Source organism: Symphalangus syndactylus, chromosome 18 (genome assembly GCF_028878055.3).
Source record: "Symphalangus syndactylus isolate Jambi chromosome 18, NHGRI_mSymSyn1-v2.1_pri, whole genome shotgun sequence".
In the NCBI taxonomy this organism is placed as follows: domain Eukaryota; kingdom Metazoa; phylum Chordata; class Mammalia; order Primates; family Hylobatidae; genus Symphalangus; species Symphalangus syndactylus.
In genome coordinates, this window is record NC_072440.2 from 105,473,632 (window position 1) to 105,501,615 (window position 27,984).

The 27,984-nt window shown below is 44.2% G+C and overlaps 1 protein-coding gene across 3 annotated transcripts; it reads left to right on the forward strand.

Annotated features, from left to right (window-relative positions):
* Positions 1–1,117: 1,117 nt before the first annotated feature.
* CMPK2 (cytidine/uridine monophosphate kinase 2) lies at positions 1,118–25,900 on the forward strand. Of its 3 annotated transcripts, XR_008652390.2 has the most exons (7): positions 1,118–1,995; positions 3,452–3,566; positions 5,637–5,838; positions 14,752–14,985; positions 16,456–17,148; positions 24,213–24,326; positions 25,774–25,900. XR_008652390.2 is itself a non-coding variant. In XM_055252062.2 (5 exons), the coding sequence occupies exons 1-5, from the start codon at positions 1,321–1,323 to the stop codon at positions 16,577–16,579; spliced, it is 1,350 nt and encodes a 449-aa protein (XP_055108037.2). In that variant the 5' UTR covers positions 1,118–1,320; the 3' UTR covers positions 16,580–18,099. The 3 variants fall into 3 exon arrangements, 1 of the variants encoding a protein (XP_055108037.2); XR_008652391.2 differs by lacking the exon at positions 24,213–24,326 and having other exon boundaries at positions 25,774–25,859; XM_055252062.2 differs by lacking the exons at positions 24,213–24,326; positions 25,774–25,900 and having other exon boundaries at positions 16,456–18,099.
* The last annotated feature ends 2,084 nt before the right edge of the window (positions 25,901–27,984 follow it).

Genomic DNA, 27,984 nt, shown 5'->3' on the forward strand with positions numbered 1-27,984 from the left:
TCCAAAAGTGAAAATCCCGATAGAGAATAAAAACAATTCTATTCTCAAAGAGCTAAAAAATTTTAAACTCCTAATTCTTCTTAGCCTATTAACCCACATTCCAACCACCTATCTATATTTCACGTTTGTTAAGACTTTTTTTTTTCAGAATTAAACATAATCCCAAGTTTAAGTCCAATACTATTAAGACATAAAAAAAAAAAACTGCTTTCAGCTCATCTAATGTTTTCAATCTTTGTCTCAATTCTATTTTTTTGAGAGAGTTTCCCTGGAGAATATTGTCCTTTTGTTTGTTTTTGGTTTGCTTGACATCATTTTTAAAAGGCATCACTTAACGAGTAAACACAGAATAAAACATCCAAATAACTGGGCAAACACTGTTACACTGTTAGGCAGTTACACTGTTAGGCAGCAACAGTGCTGATGCTGGACCGTGGCAGGCAGAGGGTGCTATCCTGACACACTTCACCTTAGTGCAGGAAACTTCCATTTGGTGGAAGAAAGACGATTTCGAGGTGCCAATCTGGGCGACACTTCCTAGTTGGAGAGTCAGCAAAAGGGAGAGGGCAATTCCAAGAAGAGGGAAAAGCTTGTGCACAGGTGAGTGTGTGCACAGGTGAGTGAGTGCACAGGTGAGATAAGGACACAGGAGAGGGAAGGGCCAGAACTGCGCCCTGTTCCCGCAGGAAAGCAGCTCTGCAGGATTAGAGGGGCGGGGACGCGTGGTCAGAGCTAGGAGTTGAGGTCGGGGAGGGCCATGGTCTGCAGGGCCTGGTCAGTCATCCAAGGGCAGTAGTGCGCCTGCACGTGGGCGTTGAAGAGCCAGTTAACACCGGGAAGGGACTTCTCTGTCCCTCTGTCCCTCGCGCGTGCACCCCCGCCCCCCTCCATGCACCCGGCATAAGCCGCAGAGGAGGAACTCAAACCAGAGTCGGGGCGGCCAGCCACCCGCAGAACGCACACGGAGCTACCTTGGGGCCGACGGCGCGGGGTCTCATTCGGTGTCAGCCCCGGGAGCCGGCGCCTGGGGACCGCGCAGGCCGGCGGAGCCGCGCACCTGGGGCCCCGGGGCCGAACGTTTGCTCCCGAGCGCCGGCCGTTTATCGCGCAAATCTCGCGGAGAGGAGGAGAGGCCGGAAGGGCGCCCCAGCCCCAGGGCTCCCGCCCCGCCGGGGCCTGCGGCTTTCGTTTCCCCGCAACGCTTCGCTTTCGTTTCCCGCTGGCGCCTGGCTCCCTCCAGGTTTCGTTTCCCGCCGGCGCCTGGCTCCCGCCGGGTTTCGTTTCCGAGGCGGGGCCGAGGGCGGTGTCGCTGAGGCGCCCATGGCCTTCGCCCGCCCGCTCCTGCGCAGGCCACTGTCGGGGCCGCTGCTCGGGCGGCGCGGGGTCTGCGCTGGGGCCATGGCTCCGCCGCGCCGCTTCGTCCTGGAACTTCCCGACTGCACCCTGGCTCACTTCGCCCTAGGCGCCGACGCCCCCGGCGACGCAGACGCCCCCGACCCCCGCCTGGCGGCGCTGCTGGGGCCCCCGGAGCGCAGCTACTCGCTGTGCGTGCCCGTGACCCCGGACGCCGGCTGCGGGGCCCGGGTCCGGGCGGCGCGGCTGCACCAGCGCCTGCTGCACCAGCTTCGCCGCGGCCCCTTCCAGCGGTGCCAGCTGCTCAGGCTGCTCTGCTACTGCCCGGGCGGCCAGGCCGGCGGCGCGCAGCAAGGCTTCCTGCTGCGCGACCCCCTGGATGACCCTGACACCCGGCAAGCGCTGCTCGAGCTGCTGGGCGCCTGCCAGGAGGCACCACGCCCGCACCTGGGCGAGTTCGAGGCCGACCCACGCGGCCAGCTGTGGCAGCGCCTCTGGGAGGTGCAAGACGGCAGGCGGCTGCAGGTGGGCTGCGCACAGGTCGTGCCCGCCCCGGAGCCCCCGCTACACCCGGTGGTGCCAGACTTGCCCAGTTCCGTGGTCTTCCCGGACCGGGAAGCCGCCCGGGCCGTTTTGGAGGAGGTAAGAGTTCTGTCCCTTTCCAGCTCCCAGCGTGGCCTCTGAACCCTTCAGACCAGAGAACTGGACCAAGAGGCTGGTCTGTAAAGCCGGTTCTTGCCTGGGTGGTTTGTTTATTTCCGTTAACAAATCAGGTAGGGAAGGTGTCCTGTAAGCCAGGCAACTCTTAAGATTCTTGTTTGCAAGGGTCTTCCAACCTGACGTGGAACATAGACCTACACCAAGCCGCGCGATGCTTGCTGTAAAAGCATCCCAACAGCAGTACAGAGGGAATAAAGGGGCTGCCAGGAGTGAGGGAAAATAATGTCAGCTGGGAAGTAATTTTATTTGCTGATGATCACCATTCAAGGATCTTGGGGTGAAAAAGAAAATGCATGCGTTTAGGGGGTTTAAGAAATTTAGACTTAAATAGCGTTTACCTACCGACTGGCCATGAACCTTGTGCAGGTTACTCAACTACTCTTAAGTTTTGCCCTTTGACATGTAAAATTCCCATCTTGTGGTGTTGTCCTGACGATTAAGGAAACATCTGACTCGCAGCAGGTACTCACAGAAAGAGACTGAAAATTCTTTCTGATCGCGGGCTAGGCAGATGTCTTCCTGTGACACAGATGACCCCTGAGGACGCCCCATGGAGCTTGGGAATATTTTCCAAGCTTACGGGACAGCGTTGTGGAGCAGTTAAGAGTGCAAGATCAACCACGTGTGTTTAAATTCAAACTCTGGCATTTATTAACTGTGTCACTTTGAGCAAGTTTCTTCAACTCTCTGCCTCAGTTTCCTTAATTCATATGATGGGAATAATAATAGTACTCCCCCACCCACCTCAAAGCTATCACAGAGATTGGCAACTGAATACTTGTAAAGCACTTAGAAGATTGCCTTGCTCAGAGCAAGCACATAAGTAAGTGTCTGAGCCTCGCTCTGAGATGCTGTGAGCATGCAGTGAGATAATGCACATTGAGGAACTGGGAATTCCCAGGGGGGCGCTGCTCCGCTGGCTTCATGATTGCACTGCTTGACTCTTTATCTCAGCTCCCTGAATGGCTAGGAGAGGACATGCTGCAGATGAAGACTGCTCTCTTCAACCCACTGTGTAGCTGATTTCCCATTCTTGTGACACAATGTTCCCAGCGGGCCTGTAGTTCCGTGGTTGCTGTGTCACAGGACATTGTGGTGATGTGCGTCGCCTGGCCTTTCTAAAACCTGCTCAGTGAGGACTGCAGGCCACCAAGCGATCCAGACAGGGACAGCTGTTTCAAGCCTCGGCTACTCAATATAAAATAAAACACTCCAGTCCATCCTAGCATCGAAATACTCTGAATTCCCATGGCCTGGCACAGTGCTCAGTATAACTTAGGCCTTATTAGCATGCGGCAATATTATGCTCAGCCATTTAGGTGTGATTTCGGCAAAAGCCCCCTGGCTTCGTTGCTGATGGATAGACCTTGTTTTACAGTGTACCTCCTTTATTCCTGAAGCCCGGGCGGTGCTTGACCTGGTCGACCAGTGCCCAAAACAGGTCCAGAAAGGAAAGTTCCAGGTTGTTGCCATCGAAGGACTGGATGCCACGGGTAAGATAATACTACCTTTTAGTTATAGGCAATGACACTAACTGATTAGTTGCAGAAACAAATACTTCTTGCAAAACCAAACTTTATATGGAGCCTTATGTGTGCCCCTACTGTGTGGCAGGCCCTGTGCTAGGCAGGCCCTGGGATGCAGAGATGAGTAAGACCTTCAATATGAAGCAGCATGATGTGTGGGCACGGATCCTCAGTGCTCTGGCGGAACACAGGAAGGGCACTGAATCTGGCCTCTGTGGGGCTTTGTCGGGTGGAGTGCATGGTCAGGGGTGATACCTGGATTGTATTTTAAATACAGATAGGAGTTGGTCAGGTGATGAAAGCAGGTAACATCCTCCAGACAGAAGAAATAGCATGGGCAAAGGTTCAGGGGCTTGAACCAGGGTGGTGTGTCCAGGAACCATAGGCAATTCAGAGATTCTTCTGGAGCAAAATGTGGAAGAACTAGGAAATGAAGAAAAAAAAGCCTTCTGAGCTGTCAAACTGAGTTCAAAATACAACGTGTGCTCACATTAGACCAAAGTACAAAAGGGGCAGACATGCTGCTCCTATGGCCCAGGACACACTGAGGAGAGGGTTGATGTTGGAGAACTAGCATCCGAGTGATTCAGCACAGGAGTTTCTCCTCCTGTGTAAACTTGAGGAGTACAGACTTTTAATAATATAGAAGGCAATTTCCATATAGAGGCACTTGTGTACCCAGCGAGGGAGACGTGGCACAGGTGATGGCCCATGTTGACCATCCTGGCTCCATGTGAAGGATCGGGCCGTGTCCTGGCCTTCAGGGAGACCAGCTGTCATCACTCAAATGTACTGGCTGTGCCCAGGACCAATCATAGTTTCTTTCAGCTGCAGAGGGAATTGTAACACCATCGGTCCTTCAGCTGATGTGTTTTGTTGATCATTTATTTTGTACCCACAGCTAATTTAGGTTTGGTGGGATTACAGGAGACATAAAAAATTCAGCCTCAACACAAACATCCACACATACAAATGTTACAAGGAGTTAGCACAGAGTGACAGAAAGAACACAGGCTAGTGGTTCTGTCTGCCCTGCATTTGCGTCCTGCACCAAGGCCTGTCAGGAGGGTGAGTTTAGGTAAATTTGTTAACTTCTCCAGTGCTCAGTTTCTTCATCTGTAAGATGATTAAATAATAACTGTTTTGCAGGGTCACTGGGAGAATTAAGAGTATAACGTGCTGAGTACTTGGCTCCTAGTAGACACTGAGAAATGGTAGCTACTGTTAGGGTCCGTCCTGACAACCCAAGAAAAAAGGAAAATAGATAGTTGGTAATAAAGTGTTAAGTGTGTGATAGAGAAACTTAAAAATAAATCGAAACAGTAGGAGCTCAGAGAAACTAGTGCACAGTGTGCTGGAGTAGATCTTCTCATCACCACCTGTCCTGAGCTCCAGGCAGCAGCTGAGAATTGTGAGATGGGCTCTGGGAAGGGGCTAATCTGTCACCCGCGGCTGTGCAAGGCAGAGTCAGAAAGTCAATGAGGCCTAAGCAGTGCCTTTGAGGAGAAAGCTGAAGCCTAAAGCAGATACAAAAGCTCTAAAGGCCAAACCCAAAGGGGCAAGCACAGGAGTGAGTGGTAGAGCCAGGGCTGGAAATTGGAAAGGGATTGCACAGAAGTGGAAGCAGGGTATGAAGAAGGTGGAAAGAGAGGAGGGGCGAGAAGAGTCGCTGTGGATGCCAGGCATGGGTTCATCAGCTATAGACAGTAAGAGGAGAGAAAGTCTTCAGAGTGGGGAACGTGGTAAGAGGGTGAGCAGTAGCTGAGCTGCCAGGAATAAAAGTCACACGTAAAAGGGGCTCTTGTGTCCAGACTCCCAATATCAGATTTGATCACTAACCAGAATTTTTCCTCCAGGTTTCCTAATACCACACAGAGGAATCCGAACTTCCTATGGGTCTACAGCTTTTTATAAAGAATCCTGTTATTTGGTCTACTCATTTGATTTGCTGGTTGAGAGAATGTCTGTGCTCTTTCTCAGTCAATATTAACTTTTCGGCTGTGGTTAAGATGTATATACTTTGTGTATGACCTGCAGGTAAAACCACGGTGACCCAGTCAGTGGCAGATTCACTTAAGGCTGTCCTCTTAAAGTCACCACCCTCTTGCATTGGCCAGTGGAGGAAGATCTTTGATGATGAACCAACTATCATTAGAAGAGCTTTTTACTCTTTGGGCAATTATCTTGTGGCCTCCGAAATAGCTAAAGAATCTGCCAAATCTCCTGTGATTGTAGACAGGTAGGTATAAAGATGCCTTGAATTGGACATTTTCTCCCTAATATATGAGAGTGTGTGTGTGTGTGTGCGCACATGTACGTACATGTATATGCCAGGAAAAAATTGTATTATGATAATAATAGGAATTCTGCTTATGAATTGTTAATTACCTATACCAGGCACTGGCATTTGCTAGAGAATTACATATATAATACTAGTATCTGGAGCTATAACTTGGGTAGGTGAATGTTACATGTTATTCCCAGTTTACTGATGAGAACTATAGATCTCAGAAAGGTAAAAAAACTTGCCAAGGGAAGCTGGAAATAGCATACTGGGGACATTAATGAGTCTATACTTTCAGTCATTCATTTGTTCATTGGCTTATTCAACAAATACTTATTGGACACCTCCTGTGTGCCAAAGACTAGTTTCAATTCAGAGGATTCAATGATAAACCAATGTATTCGTCCATTTTCATGCTATTGATAAAGATATACCCGAGATTGGGCAATTTACAAAAGAAAGAGGTTTAATGGACTTACAGTTCCATGGGGCTGGGGAGGCCTCACAATCATGGTGGAAGGTAAAAAGTATGTCTTACATGGCAGTAGACAAGAGTAGAGAGCATGTGCAGGGAAACTCCCCTTTTTAAAACCATCAGAACTTGTGAGACTTATTCACAATCATGAGAACAGCATGGTAAAGACCTGCCCCCATGATTCAATTACCTCCCACTGGGTCCTTCCCCACAACACATGGGAATTCAAGATGAGATTTGGGTGGGGACACAGCCAAATCATATAACTCCACTCCCGGCCTCTCCCAAATCTCATGTCCTCACACTTCAAAACCAGTCATGCCTTCCCAACAGTCCCACAAACTCTTAACTCATTTCAGCATTAACTCAAAAGTCCACAGCCAAAGTCTCATCTGAGACAAGGTAAGTCTCTTCCACCTATGACCCTGTAAAATCAAAAGCAAGTTAGTTACTTCCTAGATACAATGAGGCTACAGGCATTGGGTGAATACAGCCATTACAAATGAGAGAAATTGACCAAAACAAAGGGGCTACAGGCTCCTTGCAAGTCTGAAATTCAGCTGGGCAGTCAAATCTTAAAGCTCCAAAATTATCTCCTTTGACTCCATTTCTCATGTCCAGATCATGCTGATGCAAGAGGTGGATCCTCATGGTCTTGGACAGCTCCATCCCTGTGGCTTTGCAGGGTATAGCCCCCACTCCTCGCTGCTCTCACAAGCTGATGTTGTCTGCAGCTTTTCCAGGTGCATGGTGCAAGCCGTCAGTGGATCTGCCATTCTGGGATCTGGTGGACAGTGGCTGTCTTCAAACAGGTCCACTAGGCAGTGCCCCAGTAGGGACTCTGTGTCAGGGCTCCAACCACACATTTCCCTTCCGCACTGCCCTAGCAGAGGTTCTCCATGAGGGCCCCACTCCTGTAGCAAACTTCTGCCTGGACATCCAGGCGTTTCCATACATCCTCTGAAATCTAGGCGGAGGTTCCCAAACCTCAATTCTTGACTTCTGTGTACCTGTAGGCTCAACACCACATGGAAGCTGCCAAGGCTTGGGGCTTTCCCCCTCTGAATCAAGAGCCTGAGCTGTACCTTGGCCTCTTTTACTCAAGGCTAGAGTGGCTGGGACACAGGACACCAAGTCTCTAGGCTGCACACAGCAGAGGGACCCTGGGCCCATAAAACCATTTTTTTCCTCCTAAACCTCTGGGTCTGTGATGGGAGGGGCAGCAGCAGAGGTCTCTGACATGCCCTCAAGACATTTTCCCCATTGTCTTGGTGATTAACATTTGGCTTCTCATTGCTTATGCAAACTTCTGCAGCCAGCTTGAATTTCTCCTCAGAAAATGGGATTTTCTTTTCTGTCACATTGTCACGCTGCAAATCTTCCAAACTTTTATGCTGTTTCCATTTTAAAACCGAATACCTTTAACAGCATCCAAGTCACCTCTTGAATGCTTTGCTGCTTAGAAATTTCTTCCACCAATTACCCTAAATTATTCTCTCAAGTTCAAAGTTCCACAAATCTCTAGGGCAAGGGCTAAATGCTGCCAATCTCTTTGCTAAAGCATAACGAGTTACCTTTGCTCCAGTTTTCAACAAGTTCCTCATTTCCATCTCGGACCACCTCAGCCTGGATTTCATTGTCCATATCATTATCAGCATTTTGGTCAAAGCCATTGAACAAATCTCTAGGGAGTTCAACCTTTCTCACATTTTCCTGTCCTCTTCTGAGCCCTCCAAACTGCTTCAACCTCTATCTGTTACCCAGTTCCAAAGTTGCTTCCACATTTTTGGGTATCTTTTCAGCAGCACCCCACTTCTGGTACCAATTTACTGTATTGGTTCTTTTTCACATTGCTGATAAAGACATATACGAGACTGGGCAATTTACAAAAGAAAGAAGTTTAATGGATTTACAGTTCCATGTCGCTGAGGAGGTCTCACAGTCATAGTGGAAGTTACAGCATATCTCACATGGCAGCGGACAAGAGCAGAGAGCTTGTGTGAGGAAACTCCCCTTTTTAAAACCATCAGATCTTGTAAGACTTAGTCACTATCATGAGAACAGCATGGGAAAGACCTGCCCCTATGATTCAATTACCTCCCACTGGGTCCCTCCAACAACATGTGGGAATTCAAGATGAGATTTGAGTGGGATCACAGCCAAACCATATCAATGAGATAGATAATACCCTACTTTCATGGAGCAAACTTAACATTATAGAAGAATAAAAGTATCAAGTGAACAAATACATAAAATAATACATAAGATGAGGTAAGATAATATCAAAGCATGATAAATGCAGGGAAGAGGAAAAATCAAAGTGATGTGCTAAAAAATGGCTAACCCCCCGCTAGATATGGTTTAGAAAGTCCTGTCTGAGAAAGCACCATTAGTCAGAGCCATGATTTAAAAAAAAAAAAAAGCCAAATGTGAAAATTCCTGGATAACAGAAAGCACTGTGGAGAAAGAAATCTGCAAGAATGAAGCTAAGACTGAAATAAGCTAACAAATCTGACAACTAGAAAATGTTCTATGTTCTGGAAACATAGTAGATGAGGAGGTGCTTTCTGGATAAATGGGAAGAGGAAGGTTGGGGCAGGTCTATAGGGCTTGTAGGCCGTGGCATAGAGTGGATTTTATTCTGAGTGCACTGGGGAGCCATTGGAATGTTTCTGATAAAGGAGAGACATAAACTGATTTATACTTAAAAAATTCACCTGTAAGAAATAGCTTTAGGTCAGGTGCAGTGGCTCACACTTGTAATCCAAGCACTTTGGAAGGCTGAGTTGGGAAAAGTGCTTAAGCCCAAGAATTCAAGGCCAGCCTTGATAACATAGTGAGACCTCATCTCTACAAAAAATATTAAAAAAAAATAGCTGGGTATGGTGGCACCCACTTGTAGTCCCAGCTACTTAGGAGACTCAAGAAGGAGAATCCCTTAAGCCCAGGAGGTCGTGGCTGCAATGACAAAGCAAGAGGATGACAGAGCAAGAGGGGCCTTGTTTCAAAAAAAAAAAAAATCCCAAAAACAATAAAACAAAAAACACAAAAAAGAAAAAAAAAGCTTTAAAAATACTATAAGAAAGGGGAAAGGATATGATAAGCAGGTCATACTGAACTTACATCACAATGGCAAAGGGATGAGAAGATTACAGTCACCGTGAGATTCCATTTTACTCCCATCTGGATTTCATTTTACTCCCATCCAGTCAGTGAAACTACTACAACTAAAGGTTTCCTCATATGATATGGATCAATAGAAACTCTCATAAGATGCTGGTCAGAGCATATCATATGATACTAGCATAATCACTTAGAGAGCAGTTTGAGAAGATGTAGCAAAGTGGAAGATTGCTCCTGCCTACTGAAGAAACACTCATAAAAGTTTCTTTCAGCTTCCTTCATACTCTTGCAAAATTTGAAGAACCTAAAGCCCATCAACAGGAGAAAGCATAAATAAATACCAGCATATGTATAAGGTGGAGAACCATACAGCAGATTTACTTATTTTTATAAACATAAGCAATTGCATTTACGTATGGCATAGTTGGTAAAGAACATTAATCATAAATGTAAATCTCAAGGAATTTCAAGAAGTGAACACAGTCAAGTCACCTGTACCCAGATCAAGAATGAGAGCCTGCCACAGCCCCTACACCACTGTTCTGCCCCCCACGCAGTCATTGCCCATTTCCTCCCCAGGGGTAGCGACTGTCCTAACTGCCATAGCCATATATTAGTTCTGCCTGTTCTTAAACTGCCTACAAATGCAACTGTTTGTTGGATATGGAGTTTTATTTGCACCTGACTTCTTTCATACCACATGTGTTTTGAAGATTTTCCTGTGTTGTTGTGAACTAAATTTTATGCATTTTTGGTGCACATATGGATGCAGTTCTGTTGCATAGGTTCCCAGGAGCAGAACTGCAGGGGCATGGGGTTTGTGGCTGTTCAGGTTTGGTAGGTGTTGCAAAAAGTATTCTAAAGGGGTTGAAAGCATGTTGAGTCTCCTCCCCTCCCCACAGCAGTATTTGCCAATTCCCTGTGACTAACAGCCCTGTTGACATTTAGTATTACCAGGCTTTAATTTTGACTCCTCTAGCTTTTCCACTTGTTCCTGGTGGGTAACCTGGTCACTGAAAAGCCGATTTGTCCTATCTGGACACAGAACTACTACTCCTTTCTTGAAAGTATAACTTTTTCTGTACACTTTTCTGTATGTCTGAAATATTCCATCAAGAGACCACCCTGACTGTATGTGGAGAATAAAGTGTGTGGTGGGAGAGGGGCAAGAAAGGAAAAAGAATCAGCTAGAAGGCTGTTGCTGCAGTCTAGGCTGTGATGGCCCATGAGTAGTTTTAACCCTGGGATGACAATGGGGATGGCAATGGTTATAACACAATAATAATTTCAAGGTTGGCAAGTTATGTGGAATCTTAGGATGAACTGAGAAGGATACAAAATCTTGTTCCTTCATGGGAAGGCTTTGCCTGGAAAATGTTTTTGCCCTATTGTTAACAGGCCTGATGTTATCATACGTGATATCTGTATTAGTTCTTTCTCACACTGCTATAAAGACATACCTGAGACTGGGTAATCTATAAAGAAAAGAGGTTTAGTTGACTGACAGTTCCTCATGGCTATATGGGAGGCATGGCTGGGGAGGCCTCAGGAAACTTACAATCATGGCGGAAGTTGAAGAGAAAACAATGGCAACAGGAGAGAGAGAGAGAGGCAGGGGCAGGGGCAGAGGCAAGAGAGCAGGGGGAAGTGCTACACATTTTAAACACCCAGATCTCATGACAACTCACCATCATGAGAACAGAAAGGGAGATGTCTGCCCCCATGATACAATCAACTCCCACCAGGCCTCATCTCCAACAATGAGAATTATTAGGTTGCTGCAAAAGTCATTGTGGTTTTTGATATTATTCTTAATGGCGAAAACCGCAATGACTTTTGCACCAACCTAATACACTTTGGCATGAGATTTTGGTGGGGACAAAAAACCAGACCATACTGACATCTTTTTTGATACAGTCCCCTTTATGTCAAAGAGAAAGACTAAGGTTTTCCTAGTAGGGTATGACTTTCGAGGTCCATTATGTCCTAGGATGCCTGTGGATCCTGAAGCAGCTCTGGTCACTGTGTGCAGGCAGGGATTTCTGCACTCTGTCCTCCAGTTTTCTGATCTGTTAAGTGTGGATACTCATGCCCCCTTCCCTGCCTACTGTCAAGAGTTGTGATGAAGATTCAGTGAGTGGATGTGTGTGGAAGTGCCTTGAAAATAGGAAATTGCTATTAAAAGATAAAGCATTATTATATGAGCTGTGTATAATGTGTTGGCAAATTGCTTTTGATTTGAACTAATGTGGCTTCCCTGATGGCAGGATTGGAGAATACTAAATAGTGGGAAGCGTCTGAAATTGATGGGCTAAGGGTGTGATTATTTAAACAAGCAGCCGTATTGTCAATGGGAGAACTCTATAGGAAACAGGTCCTTAATTCTTCCCTTGATTTGTCTTCTTTGTGTGTGTGAATTGTCTGCAATTTAGTTCTTTAAAGAAATGCTGTATCACCTTGTCAGATGAAAAGAAAAGAGCAGTTATTTGTTGTCTTTGTGGGTTTTGTTCATGTTTAAAGATTTTAATGAAATCCATTTTAGACAATACCATCATCTAGCTGAAAAATATGAGAGACAGTAATTGTTAATGGGGACTGTAGTCAAGGTTGGAGTCTTAATCACCCCTGTTACCTTTAAAAATCTATTCTTGCTGGTGATTTTTCTACAATAAAGAAGACTTTAAAAATAAGATAATATCAGACTCTGTATTCATAGGTGGGTATTTAATTCAGTGAATCTGGAGCATGTGCTGACCATGGTGTAAATTATAGTTTAAGTACCAGAAAAAGAAAACTGAGACCCTGATTGGCTTTTTTTGAGCTTGAGGGACAAAATCCATCTGGCAGAGAGAGTGAAAGTACAAGTTTGTGAGCAACAGGAGTTGGGTAAGTAACACGTAGGAAGGTGTCCAGGCAGAATTCACAGGAGCTGGCGGTGGCCTGAAGCTCTCAGAGCACACTTTTGGAGGTGAACAAGGGCTTTGAAGGATGGATGTTGAGATTATCAACTCCCAAGTGAATTTTTTTTTTTTTTTTTTTAGATGGAGTCTCGCTCTGTCGCCCAGGCTGGAGTGCAGTGGCGTGATCTCGGCTCACTGCAAGCTCTGCCTTCCGGGTTCACGCCATTCTCCTGCCTCAGGCTACTGAATAGCTGGGACTACAGGCGCCCGCCACCACGCCCGGCTAATTTTTTGTATATTTAGTAAAGACGAGGTTTCACCGTCTTAGCCAGGATGGTCTCGATCTCCTGACCTCGTGATCCGCCCGCCTCGGCCTCCCAACCAAGTGAATTTTTTACTTGTGTCCTTTTCAGTGCTGTCTTGTGTTCTGTTATCATAATTTGCAATGATCCAGCTTTAGTTATAACCAGTGTCTGATAAGAATTAGATATTTATCTTATAGTAACACTGTGATACAGTTTTTTTTAAAGCACTTGTCTGTATTTGTAACAACTATGGAAGGAAAACAAACCTTGCATGATCTCTGTTTTCCAGATAAGGAGATGGAGGCTATATTAGCTTAGATGACTTTTACCTACATCTACAAAACAAGTGGGGCGGGGGGCACAGGCAGAATGATGTACAGTTCAGGTAACACAGGGAATTTATTATGTGGATCCCACTGTGTACTTTTCACTGTGGGGAGGAGTTCAATTCTAAAATGATCAAAATTTTAGGATTTTAAAGAATTGGGCCGGGCATGGTACCTCACGCCTGTAATTCCAGCACTTTGGGAGGCCAAGGCGGGTGGATCACCTGAGGTCAGGAGTTTGAGACCAGCTTGGCCAACATGATGAAACCCCATCTCTATTAAAAATACAAAAATTAGCTGGGTGTGGTGGTGCATGCCTGTAATCCCAGCTACTTGGGAGGGTGGGGCAGGAGAAATGCTTGAACCTGGGAAGCAAAGGTTGCATTGAGCTGAGATCGTGCCACTGCACTCCAGCCTGGGCAACAGAGTGAGACTCTATCTCAAAACAAACAAACAAACAAAAACAAAGAATTGAAGGTGGTAATTTGAAAGTACAAATGAGGAGGGGCCCCTGGGTATCTCTACGTTGGAAGGTTTATATCATAAATATTTATTGCGAGTGATGGTCCTTTTATATTGGATCTGAATTGTCCATTTAGTCCTTTAAAATTGGAAGATGGCGTGAACAGGGCAAGAGCAGATTTCATTTATGCTGATAAATGAAATCATTCTAATTCATTTATTCATTTATACACCCAAAGAACATTCATTCATTGCATATCTATTATGTGTCAGACATGCATTACTAAAAAAGATTTCCCACTCAAGAAATTACCTAATGGAGGAGACAATAGATATTACACTTATAACAGGTAGCTCTAATTTGCAATGAGGAGTTTTTCAGTAGAGTCACGTAGAAAGGGTTTTGAGAGCAAAGAATAGAAAACAATCAATTCTGCTTGGGGGCTTCCTAGGAGTCTGAAGGGAGAGGAGAGTTTTGCTGGCTGAGAACCTCACTCTCACCAGAGGAAAAGGTAAGCAGGTGCAGACTAGGAGGGATGTTCTGGGTCTTACCAGAAGACCAAGCATTTCCCGTAGGTAGTAGGAAGCCACTAGGCATTTTTAAATAGAGACTGATTTGACTTTTGTTTATGGTAATAACTTTGTTTTCCTCCCCCAAAATAACTTTTTAAAACAGCCAGCAGAAGGAACGACTGACTTGCTTAGGGAGGACTTTCATGGAGCTGGGCAGGGCGTATTTGTCTCCCTGTCTCATACTGAGGCACCATCAGCAGACTGGATAGTTGGGAGAAACAAAGAGGCTTCTACCTCAGGGGTCCCAGAACGCGAATTTCATTGGCAAGTTCAAGGTGAAAACAGTGTAGGAACTGACATGGGCTTTCCAGAATTTTAGTCTGCCAAGACACAGCCCTTAAATACAAATGAACTGCCAAACAGGTTCATCGTCCCCATCCCCCTCCATTCTTTCATAGAGGAATGCGGACAGCAGGACCAAAAAGACGCGATGACAGAGGGGAGGCCACACTAAATGGTAGTTTGAGATGGGTCAATGGAGCTGTGTGAAGAACACACTGCATTATTACTGTTGTCAATTTTATTTTTTAAACAATATTGTATAACTTTTTTTAGTTTATAAAATTTAATTTTATTTAACTTATGCAATACTAGAGAAACTTCTGTAGCGCCAACCCTGGTTTCATCATTCCCGGCTGCTGATTTTAAGATGCTACTTTGACTTCTTCTGCAGACAGAGAACTCACTACCCCATTCCTTCTCAGGTACTGGCACAGCACGGCCACCTATGCCATAGCCACTGAGGTGAGTGGGGGTCTCCAGCACCTGCCCCCAGCCCATCACCCTGTATACCAGTGGCCGGAGGACCTGCTCAAACCTGACCTCATCCTGCTGCTCACCGTGAATCCTGAGGAAAGGTTGCAGAGGCTGCAGGGCCGGGGCATGGAGAAGACCAGGGAAGAAGCAGAACTCGAGGCCAACAGCGTGTTTCGTCAAAAGTAGGTGTCCCGATGCAATGTGAGCAGCAGGCGTTCCTGAAGGGAGATGAACCACTGGCACTGGCTTTAGGATTGTGAGGAAGTGATATTGTTTCCAGTTTTCAAACACAAGACGCAACATCCTCTAAGTTACTTCAGCCCCTTCCAATGGGCTTGTCACCACAGGGCTGCAGCATTGTTATCTTAAAGCAAAGGTCATCGGACTAGGGATCAGACCCTGCCACTGATCCTGGCTGTGCTAGGAGCAGCTGCACCTGGGTAAGACAGTAAGTGTCTCTGTGCCTCAGTTTCCCCAGTCATAGTACAATCACACAGAGCACTAGATAACGAGCTCATAGTAACTTTTACCTATTAGATGCTTCCTGTGTGTCAGGCATTTTACTGATGTTATGTCATCCTTGTGACAAAAACATTAGCCGTATTTTACAGTTTACAACTTTAAGGCTCAAAGGATTAAGTGATTTGTCTAAATGTACGTAACTACTCAGTAGTAAAACCGGGATTAAAATCTTTCTGATTTTGCAGCCAGTGTTTTTGTTTTAATTAGAAAGTTATAAACACAACGGCAGAAGAGAGTCTGGCCAGGCCTCCTGCCTCATGACTGAGTATGCATCAGTTCTACACCACTGCCTTTAAAAACTGAAGCAGAAATATTTTCTCTAACTAAACAATGATAGACTGTTATCATAACATAGTAATGTTATAAATAATGGTAGCTGCTGTGGGTAAAGATACTATATTAAGCAATTTACTTGTATTAATTCCATTAAACTTCAGTGAACATTTGCAAGGAAGGTACGGTTTCAGTCTTCATTTTGCAGAACAGGAAACTGAGACACAGAGAGGAGAAGAGATTTGACCAATTCACTTAGCTAGGAAGCGGTCAGGCAGAGTTGTCAGGGCAGACGATCCACCTCGACACCCCTATTTTAACTACAGTGCTATAAGGATTCCATAAAGAAATAGGCACTAGTCACTCTGTATATACATGAAGGCTAGCTAGCATGGAAAGGATATGTAGATTTCTGGCAAAATATTAGAAGAGTCCTATGCATATATTAAGGACTCTGGCTTGTATGAAAATTATTCAGGGCACAGTCTTGGGGTAAATTTGCCACTGAACAAATTCCCTAAATTCTTTGAGCTTCAGTTGCCTTCTCTGCAAAACAGGGATGACAACAGTCTTCCCTCCTAAGGTTACTTTGAGAATTAAATGAGAAAAATCATGCAAAATGCTAATGCTTGGCAGAAAACAGGTATTCAACAAGTACTAGCTATTAAACATTATTATTCATTTATTATTTATTAAACAAAATGCATGAATGTCTTCTGTGGGCAAAGCTAGTTACAGTGAGATAAATGACATGGGAAGCTTGCTTCAAGCTATTTATACTATGGTAGGAAAAGAACATTAATGCAAATAGCTGTGTGAAAAAATAGACCAACTCTTTGTGTTTTGCCTGTCTCCAGGGTAGAAATGTCCTACCAGCGGATGGAGAATCCTGGCTGCCATGTGGTTGATGCCAGCCCCTCCAGAGAAAAGGTCCTGCAGACGGTATTAAGCCTAATCCAAAATAGTTTTAATGAACCGTAGTTACTCTGGCCAGGTGCCACTTCTAACTAGATTAGATGTTGTCTGAAACATCTACATCCACCATTTGTTGTGCAGTGTTCCCAAATTTCTGTTGTACAAGCATGTTGTGTGGCAGAAAACTGGAGACCAGGCATCTTAATTTTACTTCAGCCATCGTACCCTCTTCTGACTGATGGAGCCATCATCACAAAGGACTCTCTCATCATGTTCCAGTGAGAGGCCAGCGACTGCTTTCTTCCTGGCATAGTAAACATTTTCTTGGAATATATGTTTCACTTAATCACTACCAAATATCTGGAAGACCTGTCTTACTCAGACAGCACCAGGTGTACAGAAGCAGCAGAAAGATCTTCCAGATCAGCAGGGAGGCCCCGGAGCCTCTCCCTCTCCTACACTGGCATGCTAATGAGATCGTGACGTGCCCACACTGGCTTCTTCCACATCTGGTTGCACTCGTCATGATGGGCTCGCTGCATCTTCCTCAGTCCAAATTCTAGAGCCAAGTGTTCCTGCAGAGGCTGTCTATGTGTCCTGGCTGTCCAAGGACACTCCTGCAGAGCCATTTTTGGGTAAGGAACACTTAGAAAGAAGGCATTGATTTTGTGTCTGAGGCTTAGCGCCCTTTTGATAGGCTTCTGAGTCATATATAAAGACATTCAAGCCAAGATGTTCCAGCTGCAAATATACCAACCTTCTCTGAATTATATTTTGCTTATTTATATTCGTTTTCGTTTCTTCTAAAGTATGGCTCTGAATAGAATGCACATTTTCCATTGAACTGGTTGCATTTCATTTAGCCAATCCAGTAATTTATTTATATTGATCTATACATAATATGTTTCCTCAGCATAGGAGCTATGATTCATTAATTAAAAGTGGAGTCAAAACGCTAAATGCAGCGTTTGTTGTGTATTTTCATTACACAAACTTAATTTGTCTTGTTCAATAAGTACAGTGGATCTTGGAGTGGGATTTCTTGATAAATTATCTTGCACTTGAATGTCTCATGATTACGTATGAAATTGCTTTGAGATATCTTTAGACAGAAAAAAGTAGCTGAGTGAAGGGGAAATTATAGAGCTATGTGACTTTAGGGAGTAGATTGAACCAGGTGATTACCTAAAATTCCTTCCAGTTCAAAGGCAGATAAATCCATAAATTATTTTATCCTATCTACCATTTCTTAAGAAGACATTACCCCAAAATAATTAAATTTAAGGCTTTATCAGGTTTGCATATAGAATCTTAAATTCTAATAAAGTTTCATGTTAATGTCATAGGATTTTTAAAAGAACTATAGGTAATTTCTATATATGTATATAAAAATGTAATTGATTTCAGTTGAAAGTATTTTAAAGCTGATAAATAGCATTAGGGTTCTTTGCAATGTGGTATCTAGCCGTATTATTGGTTTTATTTACTTTAAACAAAGCTTATACTGGCAGCCTAGGAAAACAAACAATTAATGTATCTTTATGTCCCTTGCACATGAATAAACTTTGCTGTGGTTTACTAATCTATGCTGTCATCCTGGGTACATATTGATTTGTCTGAAAAGTGCTTTCTCAGTTCCCCTTTTAATATTGTGATGTAAAGGAGGGAAATTTTGGTAAAGGAAGTTGAAAGGTGTGAGCTGGCAGGCTAAGTGGAATTTGTGGTCAGAGTGCTTTCAGAGAAAGGGGAGGGCTATTGTTTTATTTTAAATATCATTTCCTCATTACAAATATTAAAGACTTTTTGTAATTCATTCTTTGTACACCTGGACTTTTTATATACTGATAGGTATATATGATTTACAAGTATTCAGTAAAATAGCACCTTCTACCCTAAAACTGATGGCAAGTAATCCTTTGCTTGGCTCTGCTCGTTGCAAGATGAACTTTGTTTTTGTTCCTGTGATAGACCATTAGTTACCCCAAAATTTATTCTTCCTTTCTTCCATGGTAATGTAATATTTAGCTTGGTACATGGGTGCCAATAATTCCTAGTGCATTTCCAAGGCTCCCCTAACAGCTAGAGGTGGGCGACTGGCTAGTTTCTTGCCAATAGTATGTGAGCAGAAGGAATACCTGAAATGTCAAGGGGATGTTATCACTTTCCCCTTTAACTCTTCATATCAGCTGCATTCAGAGGTGATAGTGAGCCATCTAAGGACCAAGAGATGAGGATGACACTAAAAGGAATTAGCTTGCCTTAGGTAAATAGCAAGGGAAGGCTCCTCAGAGAGCCCTTGGCCCACCGGTCAGTGCCTCACCCCACATAATGTAAAAAGCAGCCTGGGGAAAAAATCAAGCTGCAGGCACTGATAAGGGAACTAGCACAGGGTGTTGTGCCTGGAGACATGCCTATAGCTGCACAGATAGGAGAGCCTCTGGCCCATTCAGATAAAAGCTTGCACAAATCTCTGGCTCACTCATATGAGGGAAAAAGTCCTGACGTAAAAACGCCTTTGTCCTTTGTATAGTCAGCAGGCTCCCAGGAAAAAGTTTTTTCTCCTTTTGTGGGTGTGGGCACAGTGGGCTCCAGTGAGTTCCAGTGGGCACTTTCATTGCCAGTTTTTGGACTGTGAGTCTGGCCTCTGTGGGTCATAACTTCAGCCCCTGATTGGTCCTAGGCAAAGGTCCTAGGCCAGGCTTTCTGATTGGTCCTGGGCCAGGGTGCCTGGCCAAGCTGAGTCACACCTTCTCCAAGACAGCCGGTAGACTAAGCACATTCATTCCCCTTTCCAGCCCATAAAACACCCACAACTGGCCTCATAGTAGGCACCCGATTAGAGCTCCCCTTTCTGCTGGCAGAGAGCTTTCTTTTTTTGCTTATTAAAGTTTCACTCCAACTTCACCCTTGTTGTCTGCACTCCTTAATCTTCTTGGAATTAGGACAAAGAACTCTGGATATTATCTCAGACAGTGAGAGACTGTACATCTTGGTGCATTGGTAAGACTACAACACATTTTGGTGAACTAGCCGGGAAGAAGGGAATTCATCAGAAGGATGATTAAGAGTTGACCTTTAACTTTCATCCTTTACTTGCATTTCTGAGGCTTCTTGTCTATTCCAGTCTAGTTTCCTTTCACAGAGGGCCTAGCTGTCATGTGGGATTGGAAGGTCCCAGGGCAACTGAAGGTTTCTGGCTGGGGCTACCCTTCAGTGTTATCTGAAGGCCCTTGGACTAACTCCAGTCCCCTACAGCCCATCAGGGAGTCAGCATAAAGACTTGCAATCTTTTCCTATTGCATTTTCCTTTCTTCTTGTGGCTATCATGTCTCCAACCTCTTCTTTCCATGCAATGTTGTGGGTGTTTTTGTAACCTAGGGATATAATCTTGCTGAGTAGAGTTAGTTGGTGTCTTAATAATCAAGAATGTAATTCAAAGAGTTGTTGTTTTTGTGATTTCCTGGAAACAGGGAATTCAAGACTTCAGTCTAAATTTTCACCTAGTAAGTGCCTTTCTATCCCTCAATAATAGACATTCATGGCACCATATGGGAGGATCTTTCACCCCAAGTGAATATCCTGGTCTCCTTTTGGGTTGTTTTTTTCCTCCATTTAATAGTTCAGCATTGTCCAGTGAATTTAAACAGTTCTTTTATGAGAGAAGTTAATTTTCTTATGGTGGGGGCTTGCTATGGGGGCAACCTATCAAACCCCAAATCTCTCTTTGTAACTTCTGCCTGAAAAGAATTTGGAGTCAGAGTTTTTACCTAACATTTCTAACCCTACAATGCCACCTAGTAGAAAGGAATTTTTCTCCCTGGGGAGCCTTGTCATCCCTCTGCCTCAAACTTCTTGTTTCCCAATTCTTTTCCCTTTTACGTTCCTCTGTCAGTGATCAGACCCCATGTCTTATTTGTAGACCAAAAACAAAAAAAAAAAAAAAAAAAAAACCTCCACTTTCAACAGCTGGGAGGTAGCCATCCCGATAAGACAAATCTTAGCTTTAATACTGTCCTCATCAAAGGAATGGCAGCCATTCAATTCTTACGTTCATTTGAGGCACCTGTTCTGCATTCAACTACAATGGGATTTTTTTAAAAAGGAACTTTATGTTTGGAAGTTAATCAGTCCCATTCTGTGGAATTCTGATTTTTCACTGGGGCCATAGCAAGGGAAGCCACAGATGGTATTAGGACATTCCTACATTAAAGAGTCTTTCCCAAACCCTACTACTACATAATCTCTCCTAGGCCTCTTGGGGTACCTTGGGAGCCTTTTGGGCTGAGTGAGTCTAGGAATCCAGCAGGGCGGAAAGCTAGAGCCTTATGCAGGTGAGCATGACTAGTTATGCCCTACTGGCTCCTCTGGATCCATGGGTGAAGGATATGCTTGCATCCATGGGGCAGCACCTATGATGGCTGCAGGGACCCAGAGGAGAGAAGGAAGGAGAAGAGGAATGCCTTTTCTCTCTTTCCTCCACCCTGGGTAACACAGAAAGGAGGAAGAGGACTGAGGGATGCCTTGTCTCCCATCTCTTATTAGATGGGTAACAAACCATCTGCATTCTGTAATCCCCTCTAGTGCATTCTGAATCACTGGAACTCCTTTGACCCTGAGGCTCGGATGGTAAAATGGCTCATATTCTTTTGTACAAGGACATGGCCTTTTTACCATCTTGAGGATGAAAAAACCTGGCTTTCTGAGGGAAGTCTTTTTTTATATACTATTCAACAACTAGATATTTTCTGTAGGCAGGAGGGTAAATGGTCCAAGGTTTACTATATACAAGATTTCTTTGCCTTGAGAGACAACCCAAATCTTTGTAAGCATTGTACAGTTGACCCCACACTCTTGGCAGCCATGTCAGACTAGCCTACAATAGATACTTCCCCAAAATCAGAGAGTCAAACCCTTTGGGGAATCCTCAAATGCAACTTCTGGGTGCCCTACCTGCCTCACTTATTCAGGGCTCCCAATAGCCAAATCATTTGTTCCTCTGGTTGTGCCACTTAAGAAATTCCCAACTTTGGACAGGTTCTCTGATGACCCTGATAGATGTATAGAGTCTTTCCAAAATTTAATGTAAGTGTTTTATCTTACATGGAGAGATGCTATGCTACTTTTAAGCCAAACCCTAACTGTTTCAGAAAAGCAGGCAGGCTTACAGGAAGCAGAAACATTCAGAGATGAACAATATATCTCCTATAGCCAGTCTAAAAGTCTGGAAGGGAAGAAGTCTAAAAGAAGGGAGGGCAAAAGAGAAAAAGGAGGTGAACAAGTAGCAGAATCTCTATTACCAATAGGGAGGGAGGCAGTATTCCTTGAAAATCCCAATTGGAATGCTGGTGATCCTATAGATGCGTTTAATAGAAAACACTTTTGGATGTGCATACTGGAAGGCTTGAGAAGGACCAGTACCAAACCTCTTAATTATTGTAAGTTGTCCATGATAGATCAAAAACCAGGTGAAAATTTCTCAGCCTTTATAGAAAGGCTGAGAGAGGCATTAGTGAAACATATCTCCCTATCTCCTGATTCAGTTGATGGAAAGCTAATCTTAAAAGACAAGTTTATTACCCAGGCAGCCACCAATATCAAAAGGAAGTTGCAGAAACTGGCCATAGGTCCCGATAGTACTCTAGAGAACCTCTTGAAAGTGGCTACTTTGGTCTTTTACAATAGAGTCCAGGAGGAAGCCCAGGAGAAGAAGAGGAAATATGAGAAAAAACAGAGGTTCTACTGGTCACATTAGAGGCCTATAAAATCCAGAATCCCCGAGGGGCATTTGCTAATCACTACCACTGTGGAAAACTGGGGCACTTAAAAGGGGTTGCCCAGACAGCAAGAAGAAGCCACCTCAACCCTGTCCACCCTGTGGTGGAGACAACTGGAAGTCAAACTGTCCCTGGAGACATAGGTCGCTAGGTCCAGAGCCAGTCTCTCAGATGGTCCAGCAGGACTGATGGGTCCTGGGGCTCAATTTCTTGGCTCCAGCAACTCACACTGCCATTACTATCCAGGATCCCTGGGTGATTCTGGACGTAGAAAGGAGAAAGGTAAACTTCCTTCTGGATACCAGAGCCAGCCTCTCTGTTCTCCTCTCCAGTCCTGGCCTTCTGTCCTCCCATAGCACAGTCATGGTGAGCATCTAAGGAAAGTCTTTAACCCAATATTTTTCATAGCCCCTCAGTTGTAGTAGGGGGGAATTGCTATTTACTCATGCCTTTTTAATCATGGCTGAGCGTCCCGGTCTTTTACTAGAGATATTCTGGCCCATATGGGAGCTACCATCCTTATGGTTCCAGGACAGATTTTTTTCTCCCCTTAGTAGAAATCAGTATTAGCCCAGAGGTGTGGGCAAGTCACAGGAAAATTGGCCAGGCTGCAACTGCTATCCTGGTCCAGATTCACCTTAAGGATCCTGCCTCCTTCCCTAACTAGAAGCAGTACCCCCTAATGCAGTACCCCCTCAAGGACTCTAAGCCATCATTAATAATTTGAAAGCGCAGGACATTCTTGGACCTTGCAACAACCCTTGTAACACCCCACTATTAGGGGTACAGAAACCCAGTGGGGAATAGATACTAGTTCAGGACCTCCATCTCATTAATGAAGTTGTAATTCCAATCCATCCAGTGGTTCATAATCCTGATACTTTGCTAACTCAAATCCCTGAGGGAACTAAATGGTTCACAGTGTGGGACCTAAAGGAAGTCTTTTTCTGCATGTTATTGCACCCTGACTCCCAATACTTATTTGCTTTAGAGGATCCCTCCAATCAGGCTACCAAGTTGACTTGGACAGTACTGCCTCAGGGGTTCAGAGACAGCCCCCACTTGTTTGGGCAAGCATTATCAAAAGACCTCTCTGAATTCTCTCATCCTCAGATTAAAGTTTTACAATATGTAGATGATATTCCCCTCTTTGTCCCAACTGAGGGACTTTCTCAAAAATGCACTGAGGCTCTTCTCAATTTTCTAGCAGGTAGTGGATATAAAATTTCCAAATCTAAAGTTTGGCTCTGTCAAACTTCAGTAAGGTACCTAGGTCTAGTCTTATCAGAAGGAACCAGCACATTAGATGAGAAGAGGATTCAGCCTATCTCCTCCTTTCCCCTTCCCAAAACCCTCAAACAGCTAAGAGGATTTTGGGGTTTTTTGCAGATTGTGGATACCTGGGTACAGTGAAATAGTTCACTCTTTATATCACCTTATAAAAGAAACTCAAGTAGCTAAAACTCACTCCCTGATCTGGGAACCTAAGGCTCAGAAGGCCTTTAATCAGCTAAAGCAAGCTTTACTTAAAGCATCAACCCTCAGTCTTTCCATAGGGAGGGCATTTAATCTGCACATCTCAGAAAGGAAGGGAATAGCTTTGGGGATCTTAATTCAGGCCTGAGGCCTAGCCCAGCAGCCATCCAGTAACCTAAGCAAGGAACTTGACTTGGTAGCTAAAGGATGGCCAGCTTGCCTCTGAACAGTTGCAGTGGTGGCTTTGCTGGTGCCAGAAGTGACTAAGTTGACCATGAGGAATGACCTGACTGTTTACACCCCCTATAATGTAGAGGGACTGTTATCCTCTAAAGGAAGTCTCTGGCTAACAGATAATTTCCTTCTCGAATATTAAGTTTTGCTGCCGGAGGGATCTGCAGTTCAGTTAAAGGCCTGTCCTTTCCTGAACTCAGCCACTTTCCTTCCAGATGAAATTGGAGAACCTGAACATGATTGTGAAAAAATCGTGATGCAAACCTATGCAGCCAGAGAGGACATCCGGGAAACTCCTCTAGAAAACTGAGACTGGGCTCTCTTTACAGGTAAAGCTCTATTATAGAACAAGGAACCTGTAGGGCAGGGTATGCAATAGTCACCCTGGATGACATCATTAAAAGCACACCTCTCTCACCAGGTACAGTGCTCAATTAGCTGAATTAATTGCTGTCATGAGGGTGCTTGAACTAAGCAAAGCTAAGGCAGTTAACATATATAGATTCTAAGTATGCTTTCCTGGTTCTTCACGCTCATGCCACTATTTGGAAAGAAAGACACTACCTGACTGCTAATGGGTCTTTCATTAAATACCATTAGGAAATAGATTGTTGTCCTCAGTTTTCCTTCTGCAGGAAGTGGCAATAATACATTGCAAAGGACACCAGAAGGGGATGGATGAAATAGCTGAAGGAAATAGGCTAGCATACCAAACAGCTAAGTCAGCAGTAAGAAAACCCCAAAGTCCCAGCACACTTGAAGCCTCCCTAATTTGGGAGGGCTCCATAAGGGAAATAAAGCCTCAGTATTCTCCTACAGAGATAGAATGGGCCACCTCTCAAGGATACACTTTTCAGCCCTCAGGATGGTTACAATCAGGATGGCAAATGTTATTTGTCAGTCTCCAGTCAGTGGAAAGTTCTTAAGATCCTTCACCAAACTTTTCACTTGGGAAAGAATAAAACTCATCAACTAGCCCAGAGGTTGTTCTCAGGTAAATATCTACCAAAAACAGTCAAACAAATTGTTAATGCTCGTAAGATCTGCCTCAAAAACAATCCCCTCAACAAATGGCATCTGCCCATCCCCAGCAACACAAAGAATGGGAAATTGCCCAGGGGAAGACTGGCAAATGGATTTTACCCATTTTCCAAAGATAAGGGGGAATTCAGCACCTCCTGGTGTGGGTGGATACCTTCCCTAGCTGGGTAGAGGCATTTCTATGTCAAACAGAAAGTGCTCTAAGGTGATACAAGCACTAGTCAATGAAATAATTCCTCATTTTGGACTCCCTAAATACCTCCAAAGTGACAATGGCCCCTCATTTAAGGCAACTATTACCCAGGGGGTCTCAAAAGCACTGAGCACACAATACTATCTTCATTGTGCTTGGAGACCACAGTCTTCAGGGAAGGTGGAGAAAACAAATGATATCATTAAGAGACACCTCAGGAAGTGGTCTCAAGAAACTCACCTCCTCTAAACTGCTTATCTTCCTATAGCCTTAGTGCAGATGAGGAGCACCCCTTCAAATTTGGGGTTGAAGGGGTGTTCCTTTGCCATTTTGAAATGGTGTATGGATGGTCTTTCCTTACCAATGATTTTATATTAGATAGAGAACTTCTGAACTGGTTAAACATGTAACCTCCCTGGCCCTGTTCTAGCAGTAATTAAAACAGCTATCAGAATTCCAGCCCCAAGAACTAGGGCCACCTCTGTTCAACCAAGGAGACTCGGTACTGGTGAAGGCTTTTTCCTCTCTTTTCCCCTCCCTAGGTCCCAGCTGGGAGGCACCTTATGCCGTCCTTCTCTCCACCCGCTTGGCAGTGAAGTTTGTGGGACTGGAATCTTGGATCCATCACACTCGAGTCAAGACCTGGAATGACCCCTGAAATCCCAGAAGAACATCTCAGATATCAGTGTGAAAAATTCGGGGATTTCAAACTGAAAATACTAAAGATAAGTAAATGAGTGGGAACTCTCTGTTCAGTTCAATCCCACCCTTACCTTACCAGATACTAAAGTCATTTCTACCTTTCCTCTTGAGATTTGCTGTTAGATATTAGAACGTCTCTTTGTCACATACTTACGGAGATTTTGATTATCCATGGGATTCCATTCATAACCTCATAAACCACCCCCACGAAGAAATTGTATATCTTGGTGAGTAAGATTTAAAGTGGAAGTTTATTACTTCACACATATGGGAATTGTATTCACCTTGCTCTTTGCAGTAGGAGTATATACTGTGGCATCTTCTAAGTGGAATATTGGGAAAAGAGTCTCAATTACCATAATCTTTTGCTTAGTTGTTATTCATATAGCAGGGATAGTAGTCACAGATAAGAAGTAAACATGAAGATTTTGTTACTATCAAGTTTACTAGCATTCACTGTTAGATGTAGCAATGCCTTACATTCTTTGGCCCCTACAATATCAGATATTACTGATCTGTACAACAAGACTGATTACTGGGTTTGTCCTGAACAGTTTACTCAGTTTAATAACACGAGTGGACTCTTTGATGATTCAGAACTCACTATCTTAGGGTTTCCCTCTGATGGCTTTACCTTAAATCATTAAGGACCTAATAGGTATAAAGGGAACATGGTATGGGAGCATTTTTAACTCCTCCCAGAAAGACACACCCCCTGAGGGTAAAACTCACACCCTTAGACTAGGTGAAGTTGATAGAATGATAGCCAATGCCTGTCTCTGCTTTAAGAGTAAAGGAAAAGGACCATACTTGGGAAACCTTAAATATTGCCAACTGTATGCTTGTAACTTCTGAGACCACAGAGATCTGGAGACTAAGAAGGAACAAAGGTGACACCAAACATTGGGACGGACTGGAAAAATTTTAACAATCTAGCCAGACCTCCCAGGTGGAGTTCCCAATGGGAATGTCTATCCCGGGCAGAAATGCCACCCCTCGCCAACCTTATTATCAGGTAATAAATAACACATGGTCCTTCCTAAACATGCCCACACATGGAATCCTGGACCCTTGTATGATATTTGATAATGACAGTGATTGCAAATTTGTGGATGAACAGGGGATGTCTGGACAATAGCCCCTGTAAGGAGGGTTGTCTAAGATACTGGCTGGAACATATTGTGTCTCTGATCTTTGGAAACTATATTTGCCAAGAAGATTCTTCCTTCCCAGCATGTAAAGTTCCAAACGATACTGTGTATGACTATATTAAGTATGGATATCCTTATTCTAAAGATGCTTGAATTAGATGTAGGGAAGGCAACCTCATAAGGCCTGGACTAAACTTAGCTGGAACCCTCATAAATCACAACATAGAACCATCCCTTCAGGGAACAGGGCTTTACTTTCTCTGTGGCTCCAGGCTATGCTTATTCCTGCCCAGGCACTGGAGAGGAACATGCAGTATAGTGGCAATGGTCCCCAATTTGTAATTTTTAAACCCCACTGACAGGGTAGCATCTTTGGGTGACATCCCCAGTTTGGGCTCTTTTACAGAAAGTGCATTCCCTCGCACATACCAAAACAGGAGATCACTTATCTCTATGCCATCATATGGAGATTAAACTGAGAGAGAGAGAACTGGCAAGAATATGCACATGGCAATCCTATATTAGAAAAACCAGGAATAAAATGTGCAATAGCCAGAGGCCTATTTTGGCTTGGCAGTATTCCCCTTCTTGAACGATCAGTGCTTAATATTTCTATCATGACGTAACAAGGGTGAAAGGTAACTGTAGGAGCCATAAAAGCCCAACAGCAGTCCATAAATTCTCTGGCCTCAGTGGTCATGCAAAATACACACACTCTTGATGTCCTTAGGGCCGAAGTAGGGGGCGCTTGTGCATTTGTAAATGAAACATGCTGTTTCTGGATCAACACTTCCAGTCAGGTAGAGGAGAATTAACGAGTGCTTAAAGACTCAATTAGAATCATTGACAAATTAGGCGAAAATGCAAACTCAGTTGGCTACAATCCCTTTTTAATGGATT